The sequence below is a fragment of the Poromitra crassiceps genome (assembly GCF_964638095.1).
Source record: "Poromitra crassiceps genome assembly, chromosome: 3".
Lineage (NCBI taxonomy): Eukaryota > Metazoa > Chordata > Actinopteri > Beryciformes > Melamphaidae > Poromitra > Poromitra crassiceps.
The window spans coordinates 3,882,756-3,902,276 of record NC_139625.1 but is presented as its reverse complement, the minus strand read 5'-3'; the positions used below and the strand labels follow the sequence as shown (position 1 = coordinate 3,902,276).

The 19,521-nt window shown below is 43.2% G+C and overlaps 1 protein-coding gene across 4 annotated transcripts in view; it reads left to right on the top strand.

Annotated features, from left to right (window-relative positions):
- Nucleotides 1–19,521, top strand: part of syne1b (spectrin repeat containing, nuclear envelope 1b) — a gene marked incomplete at its 5' end in the record, with an annotated part of 267,667 nt that overhangs the window by 43,881 nt on the left and 204,265 nt on the right. For all 4 annotated transcript variants that reach the window (XM_083634044.1, XM_083634043.1, XM_083634042.1 and 1 more), the window contains 2 exons: nucleotides 2,073–2,134; nucleotides 18,001–18,096. In XM_083634044.1, the coding sequence (XP_083490170.1) occupies nucleotides 2,073–2,134; nucleotides 18,001–18,096 (158 nt within the window). The remainder of the gene's footprint in view (nucleotides 1–2,072; nucleotides 2,135–18,000; nucleotides 18,097–19,521) is intronic.

Here is a 19,521-nt window from a genome sequence, read left to right as displayed (position 1 = left end):
GGGAACTGGTTGGAATAGCGTGAACCTCCCACGTGCTATGTCCTACCGGTGAAGCTTCCCCTGTCAGGTGAAAAGAAGCGGCTGGCTAACTGTCCATGTCTCGGAGGAAGCATGGAGCCAGTTTCGGCTTTCCCCAGATCGGCAGAGGGTGGAGTAGCAACCAGGATACATAAATTAAATTAGCACTAATGGGGGATAAAAATGGGATAAAAAATCGGGCGGGGGGGGGTCCAAAAATGATGGCAAATGACGATCGGTGTTTACCAAAGTCCAAGATGACGCCCTCAAATGTCTTGTTTTGTCCACAACTCAAAGATAATATCAGTTTACCGTCATACAGGAGTAAAGAAACCAGAAAATAATATTCTCATTTAAGAAGCTGGAATCAGAGGATTTAGACCTTTTCTCTTAAAATTGTGCTCAAAATGATTCATCGATGATCAAAATAGTTGTCGATTAATTTCCGGTCGATCGACTAATGGATGAATCGTGGCAGCTCTACCTGATACAACATGAATGAAAAAGCACTGCTATATGCATAACTCGTGATTTGTTTTTGACATCACCGATGATCATTGCCGTTACATCTCTGTTACATCCATTTCAATGTGTGTTTGTGTGTGTGTGTGTGTGTGTGTGGTGTGTGTGTGTGTGTGTCCTCTGTGAATATCAGCAGCAGCTCCTCTAGTCGGAAGTGTGTGTGTGTGTGTGTGTGTGTGTGTGTGTGTGTGTGTGTGTGTGTGTGTGTGTGTGTGTGTGTGCCCTCTGTGAATATCAGCAGCAGCTCCTCTAGTCGGAAGTGTGTGTGTGTGTGTGTGTGTGTGGGGGGGGGGGGGGGGCATATTAACTCATTGAATGCCAATGACGACAGCTGTCGTCAATTCAAATACTGACGTAGAGTGCCAATGACGACGGTTGTCGTCAATTGCGTTTTTTGACGGTGGGACGTGGATCAATCCCTGATACATCTCTGGTACAACTATTGTAGCTATTGGAGGTCTATAACCTATTTTACAGAACCCTTAGGTGGCGACAGTGCTCTCCACATAACAGAAAGGCAAGGAAAAAACAAAGAAGAAGTCGTTATGGAAACGGAAATCGCATCGCATCCGTATGCATCGATATGCTGAAGCACGTTACTGCAGCTGTGCCTGCAGCAGCCAATCTGCTCCCACAATTGAGCCGCTCTGTGTCGGTTGCGACAGCACATCCGCACATCCACACCGTGGAGTTATTATTCTCAACTGGAAGCATCGTTGCCGGTGACAAACACACGCGGAACGCTGTAAAAAAGCTGCACCCTTCACTGTGCGCACAGCAAACTCAGCAGAGAGCCACCACAGACAGGAGGAGGAGTGTGCAGTTGAGGCGAGGCGAGGCGGGGCGGGGCGGGGGGGGGGGGGGGGGGGCACGCAGAGCAGCACGCAACACCCAGACAGACCCAGGCAGCAGGACAGGATTGACAAACGCAAGCCAGAATATCCGATGCCCACCAGCAGCAAATCAAGACCAGCAAGAAGCTGCAACCAGCAGCGCACGCAGGGGCCAGCGCTGCTGGTTGTAGCTAAAAATATTATTCTGCCAAACAAAATTCCCTGGCCTAAACTGTTTTATTGAAGGAAATTATTTTTGAGGTGTGACTACATTAGAAAAGATTAGCTTCAGAGTCAGTGTGTGCTTGAAATGTTTAATTTCACAAAAGGCCAATTATCTCAGCTTCTAGAAAAAAATTGTTGTTTTTGGATGAATCAAGCTATCTTCTCCGGCTCATAACTAAAGAACGGAAAATGGGATCAATAAACTTTTTTTTGCAGATGATAGAATAGAGTCTCATCGTTCTTTGTGCGTGTTCAGTGTTTACATAGTAATATCACACAATATTCTGTGGGCCTCGAGAAATCACTGAAAACGCTCTGAAACTCTGGCACTGGGAGCGTCCGTTCTCCAAAAGTGGCTGGCACTCAATGAGTTAATAGTCCAGTCAATAAAGAGGAGAGGCAGTTAACATACAGCATGATCAGTTTGTGACAGCCAGCGTGTGTTGAAACGTGCTCTGTGCCTTTACTTTGCAGATGAGCAAGAGGCAGTGCAGAAGAGGACCTTCACCAAGTGGATCAATTCTCACTTAGCCAAGGTAAGTGTGGAATTCCATCCATCTCTGCTGCTTCTACATATCACATGGCTATGCTGTAGTGCTGTAAGTAGAGCCATATGAAATCCGCGTTAACAGAATCGCGGATGGAATCACGGAATTGACCAATAAAAATGGAATCTGCTGTAAAACGTGGAATACTGCAGAATTTGCCTTAATTGGGCAGAAATTCAATATATAATGTTAATAACACACAATCATCTCTCCCTCTCCACACACGCAGCTGCCTGCCCTTATACATAGGGATGGGTATCGTTAAGGAATTAACGATACTAGTACTCTTATCGATACTGCTTATCGATCCGGTACTTTAACGGTACTCTTATCGGTACTTTTTGTTATTTTTACGAGAAAAAAATCCCGAAACAAATGACTGGTTGTTGTCGGTTCTTTTTGTTATTTTTAAGAGGAGAAAGGGGGGAAAAAAGAGACAAATTAACCTGGTCACAGTTAGGTGGCACTCATTTATCCTTTCCTCAGTCATTCTCCCACTAGCTGCCATTGTGAAGGGGTTTCTGCTTGGACCAGCAGTAGAGGGAGGAGGGGTGGGACTGGGCTGGTTCATTGTAGCTGCAGGCTCAGCTTTAACAAAAAAAAGTAGCAAAATCTTAATGGGTGCGTTTTTATTATTAATTTAAATATCCTAAAATATCCTTCTACCACACTGTGTTAATACCAACATTCAGATAGGGAAAGCATAATAAAAATAAAGCAAGACAGTATCTGTCTCCTGTACTGTAAATCATTAAATAAAAATCCCCCCCTGCTCTGAAAGTAAAATTTCTGAACGACAACTGAGATGATGACTGTCACCTGACGATTTATATCAGACTGGATTTATGATGATGAACACACCCAAACAGCGGGGAAATGTTTACTACTCTCGTCTTAATCATTACCACGTTCACATAGTTACCTGATGAGGTAGACTGGGTAACGTTCACATTATAGTTACCTGATGAGGTAGACTGGGTAACGTTCACATTATAGTTACCTGATGAGGTAGACTGGGTAACAGCAGCCGTGGCATCATTGACAGGAGATGATGGAGGGCGAGCTAGCTTGTCAAAAACTGTGCATTTCTCCATTTGAATGTGATGCACTTTGGTAATTGTTTAGACAAATTGCTCATGTTTCCACCTTTTACTAGCGAAGGTTTTATTGCACTTGTGACAACGTGAATTGTCACCATCGACTCGATTGAAGTACAACCACACTTTACATCGCTTCGCTTCGTTCTTTCAGCCATTCTTAACATGTGCTCTGCTCAGTTGCAGTAGTCTATCTGCCTGCATGCCGGTTCCCTGTTCCCTGTGCTCAGCTCTGCATGCGTGTGGTGGGTGCTCTCAGGCACGCCCCCAGCCCCTCCCATCCCCTCTCTCAGTCCTACTCCTCTCGTCTTGGCTGGCAGTGCAGCAGCTGTGTCTCTCTCGGAGAGCGCAACGTGGAAAAGATTATCCCTTTTCTTGTTCGGAAATCGCAAAAAACACATCATAGGCCTGTCTTACGGAGTTGGTGAGATAAAATGTGCAAGATAACGTAACGTTTATTTAGCAATTATATAGCCTATAGGAAATCTATTTTCTTAATTTCTCCACTCCAGACAGTACCGATAAGAGAACCGTTAACGTGAAAGCTTATTGATCCTCCGGTATCCCGAAATCCGGCCCCGGGGCCCGTTTGGTACCGGGTCTCGGTACCCATCCCTACTTATACAGTGGACTCTGCAGTAATGTAACTATAGTCAACAAGCGCATTCCAAGCATTCCAGCAATAGCTTCGGTGACAGCGTGCAGAAAGAACCCTGTCTGAAGTGTGCGTTTTTGATTTGTTTTGATTTGTTTATTTAGACGGGACAGTGCAAAATTAATGGACACAAAGAACATAATCAGAGTGTAAAAATTGCCGGATTTAGCACGAGACTCGAGCACGAGGCTCGAACACGTTGCACATGGCACGAGGCTAATTTCCATCCGTAGTCCCCAAAACAAACAGGACATACGTGGACATACCTACATACAATACAATTACACACAAACAATACATACATACATACATGCAGCCGGCAGTAATGGTTTCTAAATATACTCAGATTTGCAACATGAAACATGAAACATTATTACTGTTTTGAACGAGTAACAAGGCACACTTCAATATTATACAGGTACAATCCATTTGTTGAAAAAAAGTACAGGGATTACAGTCCGAAAACTACTCCAATACTGACGGCTGGGTTAGAAAGGGAAAAAAAGGGGGGGGGGGGTAAGGATGCAGAGAGCTATAGAGGGATAACAAGGCGGGGGTATGGGTTGAGCTTGGGTGGGGTGGGGTGTGTGCATGTGTGCGTGTGCGTGTGCGTGTGAGAGTTTGTGGATAATTGTCCTTGTGCGTGCGATGTGCCTGATAATCCTTTCATGGGAACCGTCTCTTCCCGGATGGTGGGCGATAACACAGCAAGTCCAAGTCGCTATGGAGACAGCCTCGGCCAGAGAGTTTTATCATCAGGTGTCTAGGGCGGGGGTGAGACGTGGGGGTTGGAGCTCGCTCATTTCCACAGGCTCTTCACGGGGACTTTATCTTTCGCCGTTGGCCTTGGCCAAGGCCAACATGCGGTGGGGGGTTCCGAATCAGTGATGGATGTTTTGGTTAACGGAGCGAAAATAACATTCCAAAACGTTCCACTCCAGGCTCGTCTCATCAACTTAAACACTTCTACGCCGGATGTTAAAACTTCTCCAAGATCAGGTCCAATTTTCGGTTCACGTCTGCAATCATACCATCCATCTTTTGATTGCGATCTGTTATCGAAATAGTCTGAGTGTTCACAACACGGCTCAACTCGTTAATCATACCCATGATCATAGGTAGCTTAGGGCTGTCAGAATTTTTCCCCATCATGGTAATCTTCCGATAGACAACGGCAATGCTCAATCCCAATAGCAAGTGTCCTGCTATCATAAATCCAAATAGATAAATATCTTCGACGTCCTCGACGGTCAGAACAGCAAGGCAAAGTACCCGCCATTTGAGCCAGGCGTCCATTACGTACCCCGCGGCGAATGTCCCGTCAGGGCACTCAGGCTCCCCGGATCCTGCATTCCTCGTGGAGATAATCTTATCAATTGCGTTGAGAGACCAGCTTATTAGTTCCATAATTCCTTAGGTTTTGAAGAGACAGTGTGAAGGCCTGTGTCCACCTAGCGTCTTTTCATCAGCTCCGGCGTCTATTTTCAATTGTTTCCAATGCGGGGAGAGCGTATGCGAGCGCACACGGACGTGTAGAGAAAGTGCAGAGCGCCCAGCGTCTTTTTTCGGCGTTTTTGTGCGCCGGCTCCCAGCGCTCCCAGCTGAAAATATTTTAACTTTTCAGAAAGACGCTGGTGTCGGCTGCTCCTTTTCTGGTAACTAATCATATGGAAAAACTATCGCAACAGAGACAGAACGGCTCAATTGTGGGAGCAGATCGGCTAGACACTTAATATTTCTGGTGAGTGTTGTGCTTACTGCTTTTAATAGCGTAGCCTACCTGTGTTGTTAGCTTGCTAGCTGTCAGCTATCAAGCTGAACTAACGTTACTTGCAGACTGCTTCCTTGTATATTGTGCGCTGGGATCAGCATTCCCCAGCGCATTCCCAGCGTTTAACGTCGGAAAAAAACGCTAGGTGGACACAGGCCCTAAAGGAGTAGCTTTTTAGGGCAGGGTGCAGGCAGTCAGGAAAGAAGGGAGAGCAGGAGAGGAGGAGATTTGCGACCGCCCTGTTCGAGAGGCAAGTCAGGGTCCTATAAGTGAAGTAGCCTATAACGTTAGCGTTAGTTGTCAGCTGTGAATGATTCTGCATCATTCGACCTTCTCACTATTCTATTTAATTCTGTTATGTTGTTCGTTTAAAACGTTAGCATAACGTTAACTACTTGCAGACGTCTTGATCACGTTAGCTCAATTGACTGTTTAAATACTTTGGAGACGCAGTTATCATTGTTGTTGATGTTACTTGCCTTCCTAGTCAAGCCTTCCGACCGTAGTATAGATGGCAACAGGGAATGAAAGATGAAATATCCACTTTTGCACATGATAAAGCTGGAAAAGTTTTAATTGTGGCTGTGTATTCTTATTCAGTTGACACATGTCGTTTTTACACAATTTCTTCTTTCTCTAATACTCACGTTAAGACGTTCAAGTTAGCAAAGATAAACACCACCACTTCCTGTTATAACTTTCAAAATAAAATAGTATTTGAAGCATTTTCTGTTGTTTGAAGTGAATGTTTTGTCCACAGTTGTTTTTTCTTTACTTGAAGCCAGGGGCGGACTGGGATCATAATTCAGGCCGGGCATTAGATACCAAGCAGGCCGGGCCGACGCGCGTGCCGGCGTCCGAAGGGCGGCGGCGAAAAATTTGGGGCGTTTGAAGCTCAATTTGGGCCGTTTGAAGCCCAATTTGGGCCGTTTGAAGCCCGATTTGGGCCGTTTGAAGCCCAATTTGGGCCGTTTGAAGCCCAATTTGGGCCAAGTCCAATTTTACAATGAGATGCACCCACTTTAAACCTGAATAAAGTAATAAAACCACTAGTAAACCAGTAGGCGGCGCCTGGCCTGCTGTTCAGTGAGTGGCCTGGCCTGGCCTGCAAAATTTTTTTTTTTTTTTTTTTTTTTTTGGCAGGCCAGGCCAGGCCAGGCCAGGCCACCGGGCATTTGCCCGACGTGCCCGATTATGCAGTCCGCCACTGCTTGAAGCACACAATGAGAAGCATAAAAGCACTTTACAAACATCAAAATTATATAGAATGTTTTGTAGTCATCTACTGTATTTCTGAATTGAATCACTTGTGGACATTTATTCATCCCCACATATTAGCAGAGTTGGGGTCCGTTACTCAAAAAAGTAATATATTACACATTACACATTACTTTCAAAAAAAGTAATGCCTTACTTTACTTGATTACTCCCTGGAGAAAGTAATTCGTTACACTACTCGTTACATTACTTTTGCGTTACTCCGTAACATCGCCTGAGATGCATTGTCACGTAATTTGCCAGTTAACAATACAACATTAATCCTTACATATATGCCCATATATTAGCACAAATCTCTATCGTAATAAGGTAGGTTGCAAAACTTTTCCTGTCTGATGGTGGCTGTACGTTCCCTGCCATCTGTATTTTGCTCAATATGTTTCTGAAAAATGGCGATTTCATTCTACTGTTGAAACTGGCAACATTTCCTCTACCATGTAGGAGGAGGCAACAAGCCTGTCCATCTCTGATTTTGATGTTACCTGGTGAAAAGAAAGCTTTTGCTGCTTGCTTGGGGTCGAGGCAGGCGACTCAGCTTGGGTCTGCAACCAGCTTTGTGTTAGCATGTTTCCACTGCAGATGCTTTGAGAGGTTTATGTCGTAGGCTACCGTAGCTAGCTGCTTCTGTCCAGGGGAACGTTTGCAGTGTCACATTCTTGTCCTTCCGCGCATAGAAGACGGTGCTTTTTGGCAGATTGCTGGCAGACTATTACGGAACATACCGCACTGCGCCCACTTCACTAGAACACGTTGTATTTACAAGGGGTATTTACAGACCCCATCGCTGCATGTGGGTTTCTCTTATGGTTTACGTTTACATTTAATTTAATTTAATTTTGTCCAATATTCAGATATTCCAGAATTGCATGTTGTGTTAAAATACATATTATTTATATCTAACACTCTTTAGCCTGATTTAATTGTAAAACGGAGTGTAAAAAGTTATGCAAAGCCTTCTGGGAAATTTAACCTGTGGAAGAGGAAAGTGGGCGGAGTTCCCAGCATGCCCTGGGGGTACTGTGTTTTTGTGTCAATTGTTTGTTTGTCAATGTGTTTTGGAGGTTAAAATGATTTATTGTTCTATATGCATGATGTTAGTTATCTGATAAGCTATGCGTCGACTAATAGTGCTGTTCTGCATGCTAATACAAAGTTGAAATGTTGGCACCATGAGTGATTCTGCTGTGCAGTTAAATGACCCGTCTGATGGGACACAGGATCTGCTATTAAAACAGGGATCTTTTCTCTCTATACTTATCTTGCTAGTACGCATGTAACGAGGTAAGCGTTTGATTAGTAACTGTAATGTGATTACTGCACTTAGGTACAGTAGGCTAGTGCCTTACACTACTCGTTACCGACAAAAGTAATGTGATTACAGTAACGCGTTACTTTGTAACTTTGTTACTTTGTAACGCGTTACCCCCAACTCTGCATATTAGACACTATTTCTGATGGTAAAATGAGCGTAAAAAGCAAAACACAGAATTCAGAACAAAAAATAAAAAATAAAATGGAAGTTGGAAGAAAATAAAACGGATTTGATATGGATCTAACTGTAAGTCACTCCACAAGAACATATGAATCTACAAGCTTATCAGTGTGTGGGTGTGTGTGTGCGTGTGTGGTTGTGTGTGTGTGTGTGTGTGTGTGTGGCATCCGTACTAGGGATGTCAATTTTCGGTTAATTTCACTTTCGATTAACCGACGCTAATAATCGATTAACCTATCGGTTAATTCATAATTTTTTTATATTAATTTTTTTTTTTTTTTTTTTGTCTATTTACTCAATGAGCTCATGCCCAAACAAGGCGTGTCTATTTAGATGCTGAAATGTTAATGCTTTTTGTGTTAGAATTATGCCTTTATTTTTTGAATAGAAAGCCAGAAAGCCAGAAAGCCCCGGATACGCTGCATGTTTGGGGAGAAATGCGTTTAATTAGAAGTAGGCTATAACATGCTGAGTGATATAGAGTGGACCTGCTTTTCCCTGATAACTGATAGACCGACAGCAATAACCGAACAACGACGTTAGCGACGGTTAATCGATTAACGGTTAACCGTTGACATCCCTAATCCGTACGCGTGTGAGCATGTAGGTGTTGTGTATGTGCATGGGTGTTTGTACAGTACACTCATGTCCAGTCTGTGTGAGTGTGTGTGTGTGTGTGTGTGTGTGTGTGTGTGTGTGTGTGTGTGTGTGTGTGTGCGCGTGTGCGTGTGTGTGTGTGTGTGGCGTCCGTACGCTTGTGAGCATGTAGGTGTTGTGTATGTGCGTGGGTGTTTGTACAGTACACTCATGTCCAGTCTGTGTGTGTGTGTGTGTGTGTGTGTGTGAGTGTGTGTGTGTGTGTGTGTGTGTGTGTGTGTGTGTGTGTGTGTGTGTGTGTGTGTGTGTGTGTGTATTTGTGGACAGAATTGGCAGGAACAGTGAAGTACTGTACAGATGGAGAGCAAGAGGGTGAGGACAATTCCCTCCAGGCAGTGAGCGAAACACACACTGTGTTACATTACATTACAATTACAATGTCATGTAATGTCATGTAATGTAATGTCATGTAATGTAATGTAACATATCAAGGACCCCTAATAGCCCCTCATTAGAGCCACAGACCAATTGATGAGATTCTGTCTCTCAGACCCAAATCTGAGAATCTATCTATCTATCTATCTATCTATCTATCTATCTATCTATCTATCTATCTATCTATCTATCTACTTTATCTATCTATCTATCTATCTATCTATCTACTCTATCTATCTATCTATCTATCTATCTATCTATCTATCTACTCTATCTATCTATCTATCTATCTATCTATCTACTCTATCTATCTATCTATCTATCTATCTATCTATCTACTCTATCTATCTATCTATCTATCTATCTATCTATCTACTCTATATATCTATCTATCTATCTATCTATCTATCTATCTATCTACTCTATCTATCTATCTATCTATCTATCTATCTATCTACTCTATCTATCTATCTATCTACTCTATCTATCTACTCTATCTATCTATCTATCTACTCTATCTATCTATCTATCTATCTATCTATCTATCTATCTATCTACTCTATCATCTATCTATCTATCTATCTATCTACTCTATCTATCTATCTATCTACTGTATCTATCTATCTATCTATCTATCTATCTATCGTATCTATCTATCTCTCTATCTACTCTATCTATCTATCTATCTATCTATGTATCTATCTATCTACTGTATCTATCTATCTATCTATCTACTTTATCTATCTATCTATCTATCTATCTATCTATATACTGTATCTATCTATCTCTATCTATCTCTCTCTCTCTCTCTCTCTCTCTCTCTCTCTATATATATATATTTAGATGTCACTTACATGACTGCTGCTGTATATATATATCTATATATCTATATATCTATATCTATAGATATATATATATATATATCTATATATTCTATATATATATATAATATATATATATATATATAAATTTGGCAATGTGGTCAATGTCTGTGAATTGGAATCATGTAGTGCAGGGGTGTCAGACTCATATTAGGTAGAGGGCCGGATTTGTTCAACTGAGACCTCATGGGGGCCGGATTTTTTTTTTTTACTAAAATGAATTCGACTCATTTACCAATTTACTTCACAAAAGAAATACTGCTCTTTCCATTTCTCTTGAAACTGCCTGCATTCCGTGTCAACCTTTCTCTTTTTCGACAGCATCTTGTTGATTCCTTTGTTTTTTGGTAGGTAGCCGAATGCGCGATTCAATTCCAGCGTGGCATCATGGCGGCTTTGTTTACACCTGATGACCAACTGACATACGTCCTTGTAGTGCAGGTTAATTAACTTATGAATGAACTCTTAGCTTGCTTATTAGCCACACGTAGTTCATGATAATGGGGTGCGAATTTAATAATAATAATAATTTCCCAATTTTTTTTTTTTTTTTTTATATATTCCAAAACATCTCGCGGGCCGGATGCAACCTGCCCGCGGGCCGTATCTCTGACATCCCTGATGTGTTAGCCTGCCCTACAAAATAGCAGAAGCTGTATTAGCATGTGGGCACATTGCATAAAACTGAATTACAGCTAATCTGTGAAAATATTTCCACAAGATTGTTGAACATTCTGAATAAGTGATGAGCAATCATGACAGTTTGTGGCTGTGATGGTGGATGACACAGCACAGTGTACCTCTCACACAGTGTACCTCTCACACACAGTGTACCTCTCACACACAGTCTCACACACAGTGTACCTCTCTCACACACAGTGTACCTCTCACACACAGTCTCACACACAGTGTACCTCTCACACAGTGTACCTCTCTCACACACAGTGTACCTCTCACACACAGTCTCACACACAGTGTACCTCTCACACACAGTGTACCTCTCACAACACAGTGTACCTCTCACAACACAGTGTACCTCTCACACACAGTGTACCTCTCACACAGTGTACCTCTCACACACAGTGTACCTCTCACACACAGTGTACCTCTCACACACAGTGTACCTCTCACAACACAGTGTACCTCTCACACACAGTGTACCTCTCACAACACAGTGTACCTCTCACACACAGTGTACCTCTCACAACACAGTGTACCTCTCACAGCACAGTGTACCTCTCACACACAGTGTACCTCTCACAACACAGTGTACCTCTCACAACACAGTGTACCTCTCACACACAGTGTACCTCTCACACACAGTCTCACACACAGTGTACCTCTCTCACACACAGTGTACCTCTCACACACAGTCTCACACACAGTGTACCTCTCACACACAGTGTACCTCTCACACACAGTCTCACACACAGTGTACCTCTCTCACACACAGTGTACCTCTCACACACAGTCTCACACACAGTGTACCTCTCACACACAGTCTCACACACAGTGTACCTCTCTCACACACAGTGTACCTCTCACACACAGTCTCACACACAGTGTACCTCTCACACACAGTGTACCTCTCACAACACAGTGTACCTCTCACAACACAGTGTACCTCTCACACACAGTGTACCTCTCACACACAGTGTACCTCTCACACACAGTGTACCTCTCACACAGTGTACCTCTCACACACAGTGTACCTCTCACAACACAGTGTACCTCTCACACACAGTGTACCTCTCACAACACAGTGTACCTCTCACACACAGTGTACCTCTCACAACACAGTGTACCTCTCACACACAGTGTACCTCTCACACACAGTGTACCTCTCACACACAGTGTACCTCTCACACACAGTGTACCTCTCACACACAGTGTACCTCTCACACACAGTGTACCTCTCACACACAGTGTACCTCTCATACACTCTCACACACAGTGTACCTCTCACACACTCTCACACACAGTGTACCTCTCACACACAGTGTACCTCTCACACACTCTCACAACACAGTGTACCTCTCACACACAGTGTACCTCTCATACACTCTCACACACAGTGTACCTCTCACACACTCTCACACACAGTGTACCTCTCACACACTCTCACACACAGTGTACCTCTCATACACTCTCACACACAGTGTACCTCTCACACACTCTCACACACAGTGTACCTCTCACACACTCTCACACACAGTGTACCTCTCATACACTCTCACACACAGTGTACCTCTCACACACTCTCACACACAGTGTACCTCTCACACACTCTCACAACACAGTGTACCTCTCACACACAGTGTACCTCTCACACACAGTGTACCTCTCACACACAGTGTACCTCTCACAACACAGTGTACCTCTCACACACTCTCACAGCACAGTGTACCTCTCACACACAGTGTACCTCTCACACACTCTCACAACACAGTGTACCTCTCACACACAGTGTACCTCTCACACACTCTCACAGCACAGTGTACCTCTCACACACAGTGTACCTCTCACACACTCTCACAACACAGTGTACCTCTCACACACAGTGTACCTCTCACACACTCTCACAGCACAGTGTACCTCTCACACACAGTGTACCTCTCACACACTCTCACAACACAGTGTACCTCTCATACACAGTGTACCTCTCACACACTCTCACAGCACAGTGTACCTCTCACACACAGTGTACCTCTCACACACTCTCACAACACAGTGTACCTCTCATACACAGTGTACCTCTCACACACTCTCACAGCACAGTGTACCTCTCACACACAGTGTACCTCTCACACACTCTCACAGCACAGTGTACCTCTCATACACAGTGTACCTCTCACACACTCTCACAGCACAGTGTACCTCTCACACACAGTGTACCTCTCACACACTCTCACAGCACAGTGTACCTCTCATACACAGTGTACCTCTCACACACTCTCACACACAGTGTACCTCTCACACACTCTCACACACAGTGTACCTCTCACACACTCTCACAGCACAGTGTACCTCTCACACACTCTCACAGCACAGTGTACCTCTCACAACACAGTGTACCTCTCACACACTCTCACAGCACAGTGTACTTCTCACAACACAGTGTACCTCTCACAGCACAGTGTACCTCTGTGTATAGCTCATACAGGCTTTAAGTTGCAGAGGGCTTGTTTGTTGAGCTACAATAGTTCAAAGCGTGGCTTCTAAAACCTGAGAGGAATCTCAGTTATGTGGTGGGCAATTCTATTCTTCATTATTGATGCACTGCACACTGCTCTCTCTCTCTCTCTCTCTCTCTCTCTCTCTCTCTCTCTCTCTCTCTGTGCTGCACACTGCTCTCTCTCTCTCTCTCTCTCTCTCTCTCTCTCTCTGTGCTGCACACTGCTCTCTCTCTCTCTCTCTCTCTCTCTCTGTGCTGCACGCTGCTCTCTCTCTCTCTCTCTGTGCTGCACGCTGCTCTCTCTCTCTCTCTCTCTCTCTCTCTCTCTCCCTGTGCTGCACGCTGCTCTCTCTCTCTCTGTGCTGCACGCTGCTCTCTCTCTCTCTCTCTCTCTCTCTCTCTCTCTCTCTCTCTCTCCTGTGCTGCACGCTGCTCTCTCTCTCTCTCTCTGTTCATACCGATGGGACTATAGTGTAGAATAAGCAAAGTCATGAAAGGGCTCTGAAACAATCATATTGACACATGGCAGGCAGCTCCTGTATGAGGAGAGACTGTCATGCTCTTTACAAAGGAATTCTTTCAATCAGGAGTCGTGGAGGAAACCTTTCTTGCAATTAAGAAAAGTGATCTTTGTCGGAAATCTGTTGAAATGTCATTTTTGCTAATACAGTAAATGCTAAATTCTGTTTTGAGTTGAGCCTATTTCTTCTTTGCTGTGGTTGGTTAGGTGGCTGTTATCTTAGTTTGAACTTCCTCCAGCTGTCACACTTTTCCTTTTGTGTCTGGTGTTTCCACTGTTTTGCTTTCAGTGTTTTGCCAGTGTTTGGGGAAGCGGGGTCATGTGACTCTGTTTGTCAGTCATTGAATTTTCCAGGGTGGGATTGATTTCTGCTTTGTAGAGACTCTATGATTGGTGTGATTGTTCATTTTAGTAACATAATTGCAAAAGTAAAAGAGAACTACTTTTATTTACTTATTACGACTTATATTACTTATTTATCAGAGCTGTTTATTGACTAAACGAGCAGACAGATTAATAGACACATCTTACAACGTGTAATAATGAAAAAACATTGCATGGATGCATAACTGGGACGTATCCTCAGTGATGTACCCTGGGGTCATAGGATGTTTCGGGTCTCGCAACATCATACACCCTCGCCCAGGTGACCCAGCCGGGGCTGGCCAAGCCCCAACTTACGTCCCAGTAGCTACCCACGGTCAGCCCTATAGGGAGGGTCGAAGGTGGTCACGTGGTCAGGGCCACTCAATCCGCTGCTCCGGAACTACTCTGCCGGGACCGGGGGGGAGGGGGAGGGCTCTGGTACGTAGAGGGACCGGGCTCTGTGGGTTGCCACCCGGCCGGGCTCCTCCCTCGTCTCACCAGGTCTAGGACCTGTGCGCTGCACCAGAACTATTACTTTAGTTCACGTTCCCTGTACATGCAGACAAACCTTTAGCTCGAAGTTTAATTGAAGAAAAGCAATACATTTTTGAATATAGCTAGGTCTGATGGTAGAGATGCAATTATAATTTTCACAAAGAAACTGATGCAGTATGGTAAAAAATAAATAAATAAATATTTGGAGACCAATAATAAGGAAAACAAATGCGCACATTACATAAGAAAAACATCAGTCAACATCACATTTTATTTAATCTGGTGGCAGTTTTTTTTCAGTAAAAAGTGAAATGACACAGATGATGGTTTATAGTGGGACTTTCCATGCCTGCCCCATTCACTGAAAACTGGCCCCAATGCAAAATTCAAACAGATCAGTAATATGACAATAAGAGTCTAAATTACTATGCCTTTTATCATGTTGTCTTCTTTTATCTGCAGACTAAAGCTTAATTTATACTTATTATAAAGTGTCGCTCAGCACATGGTCACAGACGAAAAAGAAATGGTGTTGCATTTATACTTCAGTGAATGTTCCCCTCGGTTCAACGGTCACGTGACACTCGAACGCTATAAGCAGACAGCCAAGAGAAGAGCGGGAACGCACAGTGAAACCACCTCGGAGGCAAGATGTAACGTACTTGGCTTCAGCCGCATATAAACGACACACAACTCACCTCCTCTCTCTCTAGGAAATTGGTCACGATGTTCTTTGTGATTTTCACGAAGTCATACATCAAGGACAGGCTGATAAAAATAGTGGGGACGCGTTCATTAATTTCAATCGAGTGAAAACCAAAACAAGGAAATCAAGCGCGTGCCGTCTATATAGCCAATCAGACTTGCGCGACACATCGTGACGTAGTCAGCGACACTAGACATTTCACCAGGTAGCAGATGTTGCTCGCTGACACTTGAAAGTGTCGACTCAAGTCTTCATTTCTGTCGCGACTGATTGAAAAGTGTCGGCAGACAAAGCATAAATTGGGCTTAAGCAGGCGTTGGCTTTCAGTTCTATAAAAGCATTTATTTTTTGTATTGACTATAATTGAGTGATAGACTTTACTAAAACAATCTCTATCTACATAAAAAGGCAGCAAGTAGGCAATATTTGTCTGTCTATCTGTTTCAATTCTTGTCCCACTGATGATGTCATAGGCATTGTGACATCATCAGTGACATTATTCACCAAAATCATCTTATGACATCACTGATGATGTCATTAGGTACTGATGATGTCATAGGCATCGTGATATCATCAGTGACAGTGATCATCAGTGATGCGCAATTGTGCGCTGCTCATGCCAATAGAGCAGGCGATTGTGCGCTGCACAGAGCAGAGCAGCAGAGCAGCTAACTTTGGCTAATGCTTGTGCCAACGTTAGTTAACGCTAATGTTTCCATTTCGGTAGGCAGCTAGCAAATGTTGTTATCTAGCAAACGGCTAACTAGCTGTCATATACTGATGACGTCACTAGCAGGAGATGACACAGCTGTGAGCCAATCAGATTGCTTGATTTGAGAGAGCTGTATATATATATACAGTATATATATATATATATATATATATATATATATATATATATTTATAAAATGGCTCTCTCAAATCAAGCAATCTGATTGGTTCACAGCCATTGTATAATTCCAGTAACCGAGTTCAATAACCCATGGCCATGGGTTATTGGTTGCCATGGCAACTCTCTTACTAAAAGGCAGCGCTGCACTCGAGCCAAACAGCTTTCTCCTGATCTGCTGTATGGAGGGTCACTAGTCGGACGCATGATGGCGCAACTCTCTTACTAAAAGTACCTCAAAAACAAAATGGCGGAGACAGCTTTTCAGATCCTTGTGAATCGATCTTCGCTTATAACTTTACTAATACTTCGCAGAAAATGATGTTTTGTACAAGAATAGACGCGGGCTAATGTCTTAACCCCTCTCTCGCGCGCCCTCACTCTTAACCCCGCATTTCTAAATAAGACGTAACGTTACTTGGTGTGGGCATATGGCTCTGGTGTCGGGCTTTGTAAAAAGTCCAGGCAAGCGCCAGGATTGGCCAATGTCGACTTCAGTCTCCAGAACGATCCAATCAAATCACCCGCACGTCTATCTTCTTGCTAGAGGTCCCGCCTTACAGTAGTGTTTCAACTGACTCTCAGAATACCATGCCAGTCGGACTTATAGTGTTATTATTATTATATTATTATACTTGGAACCCTTTTATAAAAGCAATATAACACTCGAGCAGCGTGTGTTGTGGAATATATCTATAATATATTCTAAGATATATTCACCACAACACACTTGCTCTCGTGATATATTGCTTAAATATAAGCTGACTAAAACTCAAACATCTGAATAGTGATCTAATCAACTAAGAGGGAGCAGCCACTAACAGTATTGCTGTACAGTAGTTCCATGACAAGCGGGGGGGGGGGGGGGGGGGAGGGGTTAAGTGTACAGAACACAAGGCAGAGAAAAGCCTTTTCACACTGCTTTGCTCCACTGCATCCTGTCATGGGACGTGTTGGCTTGTGAAATGATCTGTTTACTGTGCCAAATAAAGAATGTGCTTTAATTAACGCCTCATTCTGCTGAATAAATACACACACATCTGTTTCAGTTGCTTGTGTTGTGTAACCGTCGCTGTAACGCTGACTGTCATGTAACCTGGAGATTACACAGTTATGGGAATGGGTGGATATGATATCAGGAGAGACAATGCCCAGTGAGGGTTCAATGAGCCCATGCGCTGATTTTGCTCTGAGTAGCATCGCCTCAGGAGGACCGGGCACCAGGCCAGCTCTGAGGCAAAAGCACCATATTTTCAGCTGCAGGGAAGCTCTCTGGTCGTTGCTAACAAGCTATGCTGTCGTTTCTCACAAAGAGCGCTTGGTTTCTGTTTATCTCTGGGAAGGGGTTAGAATACAAATAATCCTCTCATTATACTTTACAAAGACATTGCTTATTTTTATTTTGTTTGAACGTTCAACGATGTATTCATTTCTGGTAATTGCTCATTTGAAGTGATGTTAGTTTCTACTTTGTTAACAGTGTTCTCCCTCCACCAGTGTAAACCACCCCTAGAGGTTAACGACCTTTTTGAGGACATCAAAGATGGGGTGAAGCTGCTGGCTCTGTTGGAGGTGCTGTCTGGCCAGAGACTCGTGAGTAGTATTGCTGAATCATCCTGCACACAATTGCCCGATTCAGACCTTTACTAAAGGGCCACATAGTGTTTCTTAAGTTGTTGTTGTTGTTTTTTACGCACTGCACTGCACTGCACTGCTTCCAAAAATGTAGTTCAATAATGATAGATTAGTAGAAAGGTTTAATAAGCTTTAATGATACAACAAACAAATTAATTTTGGCGTATGGCTCCATGATATAAGGACGCTCCTCCTGAGATGATGAGTGATGATGAATAGGCTAGAAGATTCTTCAGGAGTCATGACGTTGGTGGTGGTCAGGGGAGGGGGTGGGGCGAAAACAACTGCTTCAGCGATGATATACTACGCCGGTTAGGTAATTGGCTCAGCAGGAAGGAATCGCTTGGGCTGATTGGTTATTGGCATGAATGAAACGGGGCGTGCCTAACAATGAATGGGTTATACAACCTCAAAGAAAGGGGGCGTGCACTGTGATATAACCTGAACTGGGCGATGGCTGCTAAGTAGCCTTCATTATTGAAATGAGTCTAAACATCACTTCGTTACACGCAGGGCTAAGTGGCCTCCTGTAAAATGTGCACTTGAAGTGATGAATATGTAAATCAAGGTTGGTCCACCTTCACATTATACACATGAATATTTAAATCAAGGTTGGTCCACCTTCACATTATACACATGAATATGTAAATCAAGGTTGGTCCACCTTCACATTATACACATGAATATGTAAATCAAGGTGGGTCACCTTCAATTATACACATTAATATGTAAATCAAGGTTGGTCCACCTTCACATTATACACATGAATATGTAAATCAAGGTTGGTCCACCTTCACATTATACACATTAATATGTAAATCAAGGTTGGTCCACCTTCACATTATACACATGAATATGTAAATCAAGGTTGGTCCACCTTCACATACATGTATATACATGAATATGTAGATCAAGGTTGGTCCACCTTCACATATATACATGAATATGTAGATCAAGGTTGGTCCACCTTCACATTATACACATGAATATGTAAATCAAGGTTGGTCCACCTTCACATATACACATGAATATGTAAATCAAGGTTGGTCCACCTTTACATTATACACATGAATATGTAAATCAAGGTTGGTCCACCTTTACATTATACAGATGAATATGCAAATCAAGGTTGGTCCACCTTTACATTATACAGATGAATATGTAAATCAAGGTTGGTCCACCTTTACATTATACAGATGAATATGTAAATCAAGGTTGGTCCACCTTTACATTATACACATGAATATGTAAATCAAGGTTGGTCCACCTTCACATTGTACAGATGAATATGTAAATCAAGGTTGGTCCACCTTTACATTATACACATGAATATGTAAATCAAGGTTGGTCCACCTTCACATTATACACATGAATATGTAAATC